Here is a 13700-nt window from a genome sequence, read left to right on the forward strand (position 1 = left end):
CAGCAAAGAGGCAGAAACACACACACACACACAAAGGACATATACACACTCGTCCCTCCCTTATGTTGCACAATCCAAACCAATCGAGTCAATTGCCAGAAAACATGACATGACCTTTCAGATTCACTGAGCATCAAGCGTGAGTGGGACTGGCGTGCTTTCCGTTCCAGCGCACCCTATGCCCCTCCCGCCCACTCCGTCACCCCCCGAGGTTCTAAAAACCTCCACAAATAATTACTCTCGCTGGAGTCTGCGCTCCACAAGGCAGAGCCAAAAAGACTTGACTCTTGATTTTGACCCATACTTAAGGTGCTCCCTGTTATGAAAACAAGACTTGAACAATTTTGTCCTTGTTAAACGAAAGAAGTCGTGTTTGGACATAAAATGTCAAGTTTGCAGGTTCGGTTGCATTCACTACCACCATCACGGTGAGTTCCGACTATCTGAAAAAAAACTCTTTACTTCGTAAAAGACTTTCAAGGAGGACTAAAACACACATGGTGACAATTGGACTAAATTTGAGCATTCACTCCTTTGCATTAAAAAAAACGGATTATTCTGAATAAATTTTTTCTCCCAAATCTGCTTGGAAAACAATCGGGCCGACAATGGTGACTGTTAAACTTGTTCAAAATTCACAATTGTGAATCCCTGTGTGGTCAAGTGTTTTGAATGAACAGGAAGGCGGCCATCTTGTTTTGGAGCAGCCATGTTGAATGAACAGGAAGGCGGCCATCTTGTTTTGGAGCAGCCATGTTGGGCCTAATTAAGAGCTTGACAAACTATGACTTGGGAATTCGTCCCAATTAAGGCAGTTTTTTTTTTTTTGCCAACACTGATGTGGACAAAACGTGCTGTCAACATTGGATAATCATTCTGAGGATTTAAGATAAAACAAAAAAAACATAGCCGCCCAAAATGTTTACTCCGAAAGAACGTATGGAAAACGTCCCATGAACCCCTGAACAAAATTTGACAGAAATTCAGACATTTTAGTCGTATTATGGCCATTTTAGATTAATCCAAGACTTTATTAAAATTCCTAATATTTCCTTCAAATCCCTCTGAGGATTAAGCAAGTATCCTTAGACAGATAGCCAATGCTAAATGCTAAGTCCCATACTCAGAAGGTTTCAACCAGCCATGATGGATCATCTACAATTTTACAAAATGATCAATACACAACTTTACCCAATAAGTGTATGGTTAGCAGCTGTGTTTACCATTAGACAATTGCAAATGGAACAAGACAGACGTCTGGCATTCATATGTAAGACGGAAGGAAATGTGTGTCAAGGTCAAACGTCATTGTTGTTTTTAGATTTTGCCTTTGATTGCTACTGGCTCCTCCATTATCATGGTTCTCACTCACTGGATTTAATGCCAGCAACAATTCAAGGTCAAATACGGTTAACCTTACATATTTAACCTTTTCCACTGTCATCTATCTTTAAATTAATATCAGCCCCGAGTGCATTTGTTGTCCACAGCGGGGGGAGATGAGGGGGGGGGGGGGATCCGACAAGTCGCTTTTTATTAACCTCAAAGGGAAGAAGGGCAGAGTGATAGGAGGTCACAAGTTGGACCGCAACAATCTTATTTCATGGCGCGTTCTCCCTCTTTTAGTGCCCGCGCTAGTTGATTTGAAGTCATTGTTAGTCCTTTTAATGTGAGATTGGGTCAGAGATATTTGCCAACTGGCAAGATTGGGGGGAGGGGGGGGGGGTCTTTTTAATTGTCAGGTCACTTTGTGCAGGGGCAGAAGATCCTTTGGGCACACATTCTGTCTTTGTGTGAGCGGAGCAGCCGTCGGAAATTCCCCCGCCTCATTATAAGGGATGGGAAGATTAATTGACCAGTTCAGCAAGTGGCAGCCTCAAGACTGGATCAAGCCGAGGACTCGCCAATTAAGACCGGACTACAGCACCTTCTCCTATTCCGAGACTAATCCTTTTCTATCGGCATTAGTCGCAGCGGTCCTGCCGGGAAGATCAAGGCTCGGCTGTCCTTTGTCAGAGGCGGAGACATATCTATCACGCTTGACAATGAGATTTAATAGTCTTAATAATAGCCAATCAATTTAAATGTCACTGCATCGCCAGCCACTGAACAGGTCATGTGATCCATGTAAGAATTTTATGAAATCTCAAAGGACTGCGGCGCGTTCATTCGGGTCTACAGAGAGTCGACAAAAACCTGTAATTTTTTTTTGTCTTAAAATTGCTGAGCCACAAATTAGCCACATAATATTTCGCAAAATCAACTACAATGATTAGCTAGCCATTAAATACATAATATACCGAAAAAAACGATACATTTTGAATCAGAATCTTAATCCTAACCCCAATCCCAAACTATAACGCTAACTCACCCCTAATCCCAAATGATAAATATGGATTAGATTAAAAATGTAATAAAAGTCCATTATAGTCCATCCATCCATTTTTATCAGCGCTTATCCAGGTCAGGGTCGCGGCGGCCATTTTGAAACACTGAACAAAATGTACTCAATGTTGAGGTTGAGTTTCATTTTGGATTTCTGAGTTGAATCAATTATTCCATTTCACATCATTTTACTTCTTCGTATATTTTTACCCCAAAACTAAAAAAGTCAAATAGGACCATTAAATTGGACACTTTGCCAACCATGGAGGTGTCAAAGGCTGCTGCCAACACCTGTCGGTTCCCCCGAGCCATTGTATCTTCTGGCGCAAAACGTACAAACACACACACACACAGCCTTGCATGGTATTTTGCGCAAACCTAAAATCCTCCGAGGGGGAACATACTGAGTGCTAAAAAGATGTCATCATCGCTCTCTTCAGGAGGCCATTATGGACGAGAAGCTAATATACACTGGAGATATTTCCCCATTTTTTTTCACCAAGGGCAGTTTTCCCCTCGTGGGTGATGGGTAAAATTGGTTGACATTTTCCTGGCTCCAATTAACCTTTGATTTGACTCTCAGTTTGCCTTGTCTTCTTTTATTTTCCTCCAGAATGTGGCAAATGGAAAGCGCCATTGGAAACATAGCTATTGTTTTCTCATGTTGATCATTTCCTCTTTTTTTTTTTTTATTCTAATTGTTATTTTTTTCTCTGGAGGATTTTCACATATACTGTATATGTGGACAGAAGATGTTGTTCAATGTTAGGTCGTGACATTTTTCACATTGGGTTAATAAAGCGCTGCTGTATTATTGTATTGTTTGAAATTAAGTCGTAAAGGAAAGATGGTTGCTATTAAATTGTTTTATTTGAAAGTCTCCCAATAGATTCTTCTAATAAATGAAATAAATTCAACAAACTAACTTTTCTTTCTCAACTTTCCGTGTTTTTCTAAGAAACAGCAATTCACGTATACAGTGAACCTTTAAGGCAAAATTCTGTTTATTGTTGGGTTCAGGATTAGGGTAAATTATTTTTTTCGGTTAAGAGTTTAGTTATACAGTACGGAACTTTTTACATGGTTGTCCATAGCCTCATAACTGGATACTGTCTTGAAAAAAAAAAAAAACGATTTTGAAGGTAAAAATCTATATTTGGGGTTGGGTCAGGATTAGGATTAGGATTAGTTTTTTGGTTTTAAGGTTTAGCTATGCAGTACATAACTTTTACAACGTTGTTTGTCGAATTCACAAGAAAATCTCACAAACGGCATCGCATCTCATTTACGCAGTCGTCATTGGAAGATAAGGTCAAAAAGGTTCAGGCATCACTTTGGCGGTGTCTAAACAACTTGAATGCATTATTCAAATCCCAAGGTCACAAGGAACCTCATGTTCGATTCAACAAAGCCGAGCCGGTCGCCACATGACAGCACTTTAAATGCACACTGCTTTACAAGTTACGCTTCCCTCAGAACGCCACAACATGAAATGTGTCACCCTGATGCCACGTATACGCATTAGTAAATGACCTGAAGAGGCACTGTGGATCAAACCAAGCCTCTTGGACTGCTTATGTTCTGTAGAAAGGAGTTACATACCAAAGGTTTTCAAAAAAAATAAATAAATAGGAAGTGACGACCTGGGTTTCTTTGAAGGGTGCAGCGAGAGAGGTCCCGGTACATCATTAAACATTCTTGTCAACATCACAGCTTGTTAAGCTTTTGTAGCTTCAGGTCAGAAGGCTCATAGATGGAGTCACACTAGCATCTGAGTAGATTTGACTTTGACAGGCACAGCTTACTTATATTCGCACCTTTTACCTATTATCTCTTCTGGGTAAAAAGCTAGCAAGGTGTCAGCAGCCTTGGTAACACTCAAACTGCAAAATAACGCTAGTGAAAAGAATGTGATAATGTATCAGTCAAACAAGTTATTCTCTCCCCAAAAGTACCTAAAAACAAGGAACCATTCAAAATGTTGATCTCTGTACTGTAGCGCTTTCTCCGCTCAAGTTGCTTTCTTGCTAAACGTTAGCATAACAACTGTTGGCGAAACGTTAGCATAACAACGACCAGCGAAACGTTAGCATAACTATTAGCAATTGAGCTCTTCTGTTTCTTGTTTCTTTTAATTCACGACTGATATTTTGGGTGGGTCACATGCGCAGATGGCCTCATGATCTGGCACCATGCCCCCAAATGTCCTAGCCCTGGTTTAAGCTAGGACGAGGTTATACAGAGCCCCAGATCTCATAGCGCTGGAGTGTTGGCTCAACGTCAATCAGCCTAATGTTAGCTGACACACTGGTGAGGGTGGTGACAGGGCAAGGTTATGTGTCACTGTATGCTGGAGGCCTGCATGAAGACCACCACTGCCAGGGTTGTGTCTCATGTGAGTAGGCAGCGGGTGTAGGGTCACCCTTGAGGGCGAGGGGGGGTGGGGGGGGGGGGGGGGGGGGTCCAAATTAATTTACACCACTACTGCACGTGTCAGCAAATCAGAGTCTTTGAGGACCCTCAAACACATTATCGTTGATATGCTTGCTGCCTTCACATAGAAAATTCAATGATTAATTGGTATCGGAATGTTTAAATTGATCATCGATAATAGATCGCAAATGACTGAATCAAAGAACAATCCTTGAAAGTTGTCAGATGATGACATTCACACGAGCTGTCAAGATGCGACGACAACGTTTAGTTGTGTAGGTTTCAATGTTTCCTCAAAGATCACGGATGGATCGTTGTGCCCCGGAGACGTGAATCACATTCACCTGGCGGGTCGACGTTTAATCGATAAAAATCAAAACTGTTGCCGTGACCTTAACCCATAAGAATTTCATGACGACGACTCCCGCGGATTTTCCGAGACAAAGCTCCAATCACCCGCTGTTGATGTCAACATTCATCACACTCTAATTTTTGCAAGGCAAATAATCAAACGTATCTGAGGGAGAATGGCGACAAGACGGAAACAAGGCCTGTGTCAACACAAAATTATACAAACGTTGCGGTGACATCTTCAAATGAATCAAATGTAGTGAAGTAATGAAAACAATTTCCTACAGAAGCCGTGCTCGGTGAACATAGTCGGCAATTAAATGATCGCATTTAATGAGGACAAGTACTTACGAAACATGGAAGATGAATTAAATACAGAAACGATATTATGCTAACCACGTCTTACAGTTCTTATTGACTCGGACAATCAGCTCTATTTTTGTCAACGACATATATCAAACTATGATGCGGCCGCAGAGCAATAAGTTCATAGATGTGGCAACCATGAATCTTTCACCTCCATAAATATTTGACCACTTTCTTTGAATCATTTAAAGGAAAGGCCCACTCAGATGGTTCGCAGGGCAACATGTGCAAGCAGTATGTACTTTTTTATACACCCCCCACTTCCATCTCTCCCCCCCCCCCCCTCTCAGTTGGACAAGCTGTTCAGTGGCCCTGAAATACAGCACATTATGCCGCTTTGTTGCTCAACATTCACATTCCACGCCGCATCCGAATGCGATGTAAATGATATGATGATCTGCCCCTCGAAGGCAACATTAGCTTTATGATCGTTAACGCCGTCGTCGAGGTGTGAGGGTTGAATTTGCGACTTGCTCCTTTTTAACGTGGTGGAGCGATTTCACGGGGAGAAGAAGATTTTTGCGGTCATCAAAACGGTGATAAAGTCAAAGTGCAGACTGATGTTTTGTGAATGAAACGGAGCAACCGGACAATATCTGATTAGCGTCAACTGTGCAGTCTGGAGTCAACTCGAGGTCATCGGTGCTTTCCAGCTGAGTGGCTATGCATATGCGGAGAGCAACACGAGAATGTGCATGACCGCTATTAGCCGGAAATGCTCGTCGTTTAGCTCTCTGTCAAATGGGGGACTTACGGGACATTATACAAATGGAGGAATAAATAAAAGTATTGTACATTCAAGCATGTAAACATTCTAGTGTAGCGTGGTAGTAGTGTAGTTGATTTTAAAGATAAATTCAAAAATGTGGTACACTACATAAAAAAACTTTTATGATTAAAGTAGTAATATTTTCACAATTAAGGTCACATGCCTTCCGATAGTCTGCTTTGAGCACAAAAACGGTGAACACTATCATTACTAAAATGGTTTGTCTTACTAAAATAGTTTCTGTTTCATGTCTTCGGGTGTTTATTAGTAACATTTTGTGTGATTACTGTGAACAAGGTAAGGACACACTGTGGTGGGTTTTAATAAAGCAAGAGCGTTTTTTTTGTCCTGCTGCGCCCTCAGGTGGACAAAGACCGCAATAACATGTAAAGAGGATCAAACCATAGATATAGCGAGGATGTGGCACATATCGTAAAATACAGAAAACGGATCATACCAATATGATCAGCTAAAATATAATTCAATAAGTGAATGAAGATTTTGTGTTTCCATCGTGCAGAACACAAATGGCCTTGTTGGCCCTGACCTCCCACCACTGAAATCGCATCCAAATATCTGCGTGACTCTCGCAAAATGCTCCATTTTACAAGCAGCAGACGCCATCCCTGACTCAGACATGTGCGACCGCAGCGTCTGTTGAATGCCTCTGGCCAAATATTGCTCGCTTGGAAACACCTGCCAAACAAACTACACTTCTGCCAGGATCTTTTGGTGGGCGAAACAGATGTAAAGTATTGTAAGAGCAGAAGGCGGAGGGCTTATACCGTGCAGCAGAGGTGAAAAAACCGCAGGTCGTTGGCACAGGTACAAATGCCAGACTCGGGGGCCTGCAACTACGGGACACTGTTAATCGAAATTACTGAAGCGGTAATTTTATAGTTTGGATTGGTTGGCCAGATGCAATCACTGCGGGTTTCTATTAATTTTATTCCCTATGTCTGTGTTTTTTACTCGATCCTTACTTTGACGACATAATGTAAAAATATAAATAAACTACAGCGGGAGGGGAATGGGTGTGACGTCATCATGTGATTTTGAGTGCATATAAGGAATTATATATAATAAAATATAATAATTTTATATAATTTAATATATAAGGAATTTTGAGTGTATATAAGAAATTATAAAGTACCTGCTGGTCTGTGCTTACTCAATCGCTGTGCTTTAGAGTGAAACGGAATGCAATTCTGGTGATAGAACAGAAGGTGGCGGTAATGGGTCTTCAGCCTAGTGCGTCCGCTTTTAGACAACCATAGAAGAAGCGCTCATTGACGTCACTCATGCCAACTTGAAGTTAGTTAGCTCAAAGTAGCTGTTGGAGGGGCTGCGAGCGTTACGAGCGTGGTGCCTTTTGTTGCTTTCCCCTTTAAGGTAACAAACTACATTGGAGGCGGGACAGTGTAGGCAATTTTATATAGTTTGCTCTTGAAGACAGGCAGAAGTAAACAAACGTCAGGTTGGCTACGCGTTTGGGGAACACGCTACCAGAGTAAAGCGCTAACAAGGCTAACTGAGCTAATATGCTAACTAGGCTAACACGTAGTTAACTGAAACGGCTGTCTCCCAGCTGCCTGATCAAAAGTGGCACCTCTCCAGTCTTAACGTCATTTAACCAACCTGCTGAACATAACACAGTAAAACATTAAAATATATTTGCATTATACACGTCATGTTGGGTGAGTCGTAGCTGCCCACCTGTTTTTATCTTTATAGCAACAGGCAGCCATGTCCAAATGCAAATGGGTTACCATGGTAACAGCCCGTCTGGTTTTTAGCTACAAAGTTAAACCTGAAATACTTAGTGTTCACAAACTTGTCAAGTCACTTTTGTTTCAATTACATTTAAACCTCAGTATCCTCAAAGTACCAGCATTCATTCACGTTGAAATAGGAAATCCTCCCAAAACAGAAATAACACGTTTTAGGCTCAAGCTCACATCATGACATCTTTATTAAACTCTACATGCACACAAGTTTAAAAATAGTATAAACGCTCATGAGCGTATGTAGTGCATTAACATCAGTGCAAATGAACCAACCAAATGAATATACATTGTGTCAACAAAGATTTAAGAACCACAATTGTGAATGAAGAAACTCTTGAATAATGTATAAAACGAGAAACAGCCCTTGTTGAGACATCTCATCCTTGTTGGAATTCTTCTTCTTCCAGGCTTGGTGTTGAAAAATGCGTCGCGGGGATCATGTGCCGCACGCGTTCCAGGCCCCCGTGGACGTCCACGCCAGTGCCGACGGCCAGGTCTACATGTTCAAGAGGAAAGTCAACGGCATGGCCTCGTCGTCGGATGAGGAAGAAGAAGAAGAGGCGGAGGAGCTTGGCCTGATGGAAATGAGGCCTCGGCCGTACCAAGAGTCAGAGCAGGACAGGCTCGGGAATTTCCACTTGCTGGAACGGGACGTTTTGGACGGTGACAATCTCAACAAGCTGGCCTTGCAGTACGGATGCAAGGTAGGAGAATAATGCGATAATGGTCGAATAAGGTCAAATTCGTGACGCGTGTAACCCTGGCACTTCTTCCTTTGAACAGGTGGCAGACATAAAGCGCGTGAACAACCTCATACAGGAGCAGGATTTATTTGCACTGAAAAGCATCAAAATCCCCGTGGCCAAGCACAGCTTTTTAACGGAATCCTACGCAAGCCCGAGTGACTCTTTTGAGGAAAAACCGGCGAAGGCCCAGCCAAAGAGACAGCAAATTATGGACTTCCTCATAGAGGTGGACAACGACATGGAGAAGCTGATCCCGAACTCGGACGATTTTGACATGGAGCTGTTGGATGACGGACCCAAAAGGCCCGTCCAAAAAGGACAAAAGGGCCAAGGGGCCGACTGGGGCATTCAGTGGTGGAACGCCGTGGTGGCCATGCTGCTCATCGGCATCGTTCTGCCTTTGTTTTATGTTATTTACTTCAAAACCCAACACAGTGGCTCAGCCTCGCCAACAGGTGGCGCTGTCACGCCTACGTCCGTCACGTCTAACAGAACGGGCACCTTTCCTACTGGCGAACCAGGATAGAACGGAGTTTGTCGTTTTGGATTTCATGAAGCTGAATATATCGAACATCATGTGTGCAATACCTGCCTCGTCTTTTTTTTTTTTTTTTTTTAAGTCGGCCTTTAACAACCCGTTGCACTCTTAGATCGTCAAAAAATAATTGTTACCGTTTTTTGTGTGCTTTTGTGGTAATGATTTGGTTTTCACCCTCATTTGACGCACATTGCAGCCGATTAAAACCACGTTAAGCTGCAGGGTTCTTCTGCATATTTACAGTTCACTATTTGCATTTTTTCTTTCTAAGGAACCTTCCTCAGACCTCTTCACAGTTTTTGTTGCTTTTTCCAATTCTAGAGGATGGAAGAAAATAAAAGTACTGCTTTGATGCCATCTTTTGGCATCTTAGTGCCAAGGAGCTATTTTGAAATAAACGAAGGAACCTTTACAGACAAGCCAAAGCAGTGCTTAATAGAAACAAAGTGCCTTGGCGCCATCTTGTGGCGTCTGCAAGGTTGGCTATGGCTAAGATGGTTGCACGGGTTATCCAAGGACCATAGTACCTGCTCTAAAAATAGCTCATCCATTGTGGCATCGTGATTTACTCGGAATCTTGACAGAATCGGTGAATAGTGAACCATAAATATGTGGAAGGTTACTGTAGCATGGCAGTTTTAGACGGAGGTGTGTATCAGGTTGTATGTGAGGAGGAATCTGCAGTTTTTCAACTTAACTTATGGGGCTTTTGTGTGTGTGTATTCATTTTGCATTGTTCACCGAGGTCGGATTCACACGACAGGTCCAAGTGAGCAATTTTGATTTGATGACCCCACCCACCTCTAGTTCTGAAAAAATATCAAGCAGTGTTCACTTGCACAATAAATGTTAAATGACAGAAGTCAATATTAGCAGATTGCCAAATGTGCCATTTTATATTAAACATTTGCATATAATTTCCAATACATCTTTATTTCTACATTCTACTCGTATCCCAATTGCATCACTTGAAACAACAGTGTGAATCCGACCTCGTTGCTCGTACCGAGCGGACCCGAAGCGTGTGCCAAATGTGTGAACTGTGTTTGCAAAAAAAAAAAAAAAAAAGCACCGCGTAGTGCAATAATGTACAAGTGACGTATTTCTGCATTTTAGTTTGGAATTTGAAATCGTGTGTTCGTAATGTGTGAAATGATAACACGGGCTGCCTTAAACCTTCTTGGTTGAATTCAGATTCTGAAATGTGCACCTTTTTTTGGGATTTTGTGAGACTTCAGGGAGTTTTAACTATATTTGAACGAATTAGCCTTGGATGTGCATATGGCTTAACTATTTTCATGGGATGATTTTCAAACTGTTCAGTAAATCTCATTTGACCGTTACAACTGAACGTCTCAAACTTGTTCATTTATTATTATAAGTTCAACAAGAGGGGGGGTAAATGGAATCGTCACATCAGTATGTGCCACTTCTTGTGCTCATTAATTGAAACCAAACATTTGAGTGCTACTCGAGATAAATATGCGTATCATCCCTGTCGAACTGAAGGTCCCTCTTGAGAAAACTGAAAATCTCACCTAGTGCAGTTCTTTGTGTTGCCTCTAGTTTGTAGCATTCATGTCTGTTTGGCGGTTGGTGAAGTGCAGTTTGGTCCCCGGCCGGTGGCCCTGCGGCTCGGGGAAGATGCTCCTGAAAGTCAAGTTGATGCGAGGGCCGCGGTCGTGGTACTCCTTCGCCACCTGGTGCTGGGAATTAAAAGAGAAGCATTTCAAAATCAACAAAGTGTGACAAAATAACGTGAAGCCACTAACTTTCTATTTGAAAGTGATTAGTGGAGTTGAACATACCTGCCAATCATCTTGCGTGGCTCCTTCCATCAAAAGCAGAGCACCGTGACCCAGAGGAACTTTAATACGCTCCACGTAAGTGAAGTCACCGTTTTCTTCCTATAACATAAAAAAAGACAATGTGTCTAAAACACAGCACTGGTTTTTTCCTATGGCACAAAATAAAACAATAATGTGAAACAATAAATAAGTCAAAGATAAAATAATGACCGGAGGTGGCTTCTTGCGTAGGCTGAACACCCTGCTGTCACCCAAACTAAGCGAGGCGATGACGGGCTGCCGGCCCAGCGAGGCTTCGTCGTCGCTGTGCCAGCCGATGCTGTCGTGTCCGTCTCGGTACAGGTTGCACAGCAGCGAGTTGAAGCGTTCGTCGCCGCCGCAGCCGCCGCTCGCTTCGGAAACGGCTCGGCGAAGGTTCAACAGCAGCGGGTGCCACTAAGGGGGACGTAGTGAGGTGTCAAGTAGTGCTTTGCCACCATCTTGTGGCCACTATCAGTAATTACAAAAAGATAGTCTGGTCATTTCCAAAAATTGGGTAAGGATTAGACAATAGAAAACCTTTGTGTTGGCCGCCATGGTGGAACGAGCATACGTGTAGGGTAACTCCCCAAACCAGCAGGTCAACCTTGGCTCTTCGTAGGCCTCACCTAATAGAGGGGGGGGGGGGGCACAAAATTGATGAGTCAGCATGAAACGCCCCAGAAATTTGAGAAATTATTAGCATCTGTCACTAGCGTACTTTATCTAATTGTGAACGTGGACGTAATGTTGTGGCTTTTATAAAGTGAGCCATGAAAACATGATTTGTTGAGTCGATGATAATGTTGACTTCTTCTACCCACCTTGTCTAAAGTTGGTCTTTTGCGACCAGGGAAGCTCAGCCAGGAGTTTAGCGAACATCCAGTCAGCCTCTTCAGCTGGAAGGAATCTCGGGACCAGCCGCAATCTTAACGGGATGAACAGGGGGAACATTTTGGAGAATTACCAACTAATGCCTTCAAAATGCAACAACAAATAATTGGCGTATTGGAGTGAACAGATCATTTGATTCATTTCATTGCTGACCTTGACACCCCTGACGGTCCATGGCTGATCTCATAATCACCTGCCTGGCTATGGAAAGCAAAATAAAAAATAGTGTTATGTATGTAATACAAAAAAACTTATTTAACTTTCCATTCAAATCCGATACTTACTCAATAACCTTTTCTGACGGAACATCTCTAACTTGCTGTAAAGAAGCCAATACATGTCTTTAGATCAAATGCTATAATTGTGAATTTTTTTTTTTTTTTTTTAATGCGGTAAAAGACCTTAATGGGCTGTTGGAACTCAACATTCCCAGATGTAGTCTGTCGATGTATTCCCCAGGATGCGGAAACTGCATTGGCACTTTGGCTTTGAGGAGCTACATCGCCACATTCAATGAGAACGCATATTTAAAAACAAAATTTGAGTGACTTTGAGTGTATATAAGGAATTTTAAAGTACCTGCTGGTCTCGGTGGTTTGGGCAGCTGTTTGGCCCAAGAGCCCTGCACCCTGGCACGCTGTCGTTTATCTGCCATAAACTGTCCAAGGAAGAGTCAAGGTCATTATTCAAATTTGAACTTTTGGTTTCTATTACCCGTACGCTATAACCATCCAATTTAATTGTAGACAAAAAAAACTCAACCATATCAATGAATCGTTTATCGCGGCTTCACTACAGCACGGATTTTTTTTCCAAATTTAAAAAACATTTAATAGTCAAAATAAAACTTCTAAATTGATGAGATGTGTCTAACCTTGGACAATGAAGTATTGCTCCATATGTTCGTTTACATTCCTTTAGAAATCCATTTTCGTGTTAGCACGATCGCGAATTAGCATCTCGTTAGCCTGCCCAGTACTTGTTGGTGACCATACTTCGCGGATTTCACTTATCGCGGGTGGTTTTTTGAACCAAATATCCGCGAGAAACGAGGGATTAATGTATTTTAATGCAAGTTAACCAGTTCCCGCCATGGCTTGCACGTAGCACTTGTTTGATACCAAAGCCATAAAACGCACGACAACACAACACAAAAATCTGTCATTCTAGTCTATTCTATATTTATGGAATCAAATTCAAAACTACGGTAAAGTCCTGCTATTCACTTAATTGTACATTTTCAATGGGGAATACGGCAGATTAAGTTACGATGCTATTTCGTTCGTGTAACTTGAGCTAGAAACACGAGAATGGTTTTATATTAACATAATAAAAGTACAACTACGGAAATAGTGTAATTACTTACCTAGAGGGGTAATAAAACATCCACATGCGGGAAAGTAAGTATTTTTAGCTACAGCACGTTAGACAAGACGGCCATTGCTGCTGTGTTACATCAAAATAAAAACTACCCGGAACAAAGATTTAATTTATGGTTCCTTTTCGCTTCAGTAATTTATTTTAGCACCTGGTCTCTTTTTATTTCGAATATGCTTAACTATTTTTGTGTTCTTATATTTAAACAGTATCTTTTTTTAAACCAAC

At 41.9% G+C, this 13700-nt stretch overlaps 2 protein-coding genes across 5 annotated transcripts in view; one reads left to right on the forward strand and one right to left on the reverse strand.

Moving 5' to 3' along the window:
* The window catches only part of alkbh3 (alkB homolog 3, alpha-ketoglutarate dependent dioxygenase), a 52465-nt gene extending 38851 nt beyond the window's left edge, over window positions 1-13614 (reverse strand). Inside the window, exons 1-11 of one of the 4 annotated variants that reach the window (XM_088377865.1) lie at window positions 13462-13614; window positions 12675-12753; window positions 12497-12591; window positions 12380-12414; window positions 12249-12296; window positions 12026-12129; window positions 11742-11830; window positions 11394-11618; window positions 11184-11282; window positions 10914-11081; window positions 8245-8732 (exon numbers count right to left, since the gene is read on the reverse strand). In XM_088377865.1, the coding sequence (XP_088233991.1) occupies window positions 10938-11081; window positions 11184-11282; window positions 11394-11618; window positions 11742-11830; window positions 12026-12129; window positions 12249-12296; window positions 12380-12414; window positions 12497-12591; window positions 12675-12750 (915 nt within the window). In that variant the 5' untranslated portion in view covers window positions 12751-12753; window positions 13462-13614 and the 3' untranslated portion in view covers window positions 8245-8732; window positions 10914-10937. Of the gene's footprint in view, window positions 1-8244; window positions 11082-11183; window positions 11283-11393; window positions 11619-11741; window positions 11831-12025; window positions 12130-12248; window positions 12297-12379; window positions 12415-12496; window positions 12592-12674; window positions 12754-13461 lie in introns of those variants that run through there. The other 3 variants (XM_088377867.1, XR_015858931.1, XM_088377864.1) reach the window with 3 other exon arrangements.
* Window positions 7587-10721, forward strand: lysmd4 (LysM, putative peptidoglycan-binding, domain containing 4). The gene is made up of 3 exons (XM_088377868.1): window positions 7587-7696; window positions 8499-8795; window positions 8875-10721. Exons 2-3 carry the CDS (start codon window positions 8514-8516, stop codon window positions 9361-9363), a joined length of 771 nt encoding a protein of 256 aa, XP_088233994.1. The 5' UTR covers window positions 7587-7696; window positions 8499-8513; the 3' UTR covers window positions 9364-10721.
* Window positions 13615-13700: the final 86 nt, after the last annotated feature.

The sequence above is a fragment of the Syngnathus floridae genome, chromosome 6 (assembly GCF_059516105.1).
Source record: "Syngnathus floridae isolate MCC-2025c chromosome 6, RoL_Sflo_1.0, whole genome shotgun sequence".
NCBI lineage: Eukaryota > Metazoa > Chordata > Actinopteri > Syngnathiformes > Syngnathidae > Syngnathus > Syngnathus floridae.

Excerpts from the sequence above, each read along its gene's own strand:
- lysmd4 (XM_088377868.1), top strand. The coding sequence starts at position 8,514 with ATGCGTCGCGGGGATCATGTGCCGCACGCGTTCCAGGCCCCCGTGGAC. Across the intron at positions 8,796-8,874 it reads CCTTGCAGTACGGATGCAAG|GTGGCAGACATAAAGCGCGT; the intron begins GTAGGAGAATAA and ends TCCTTTGAACAG.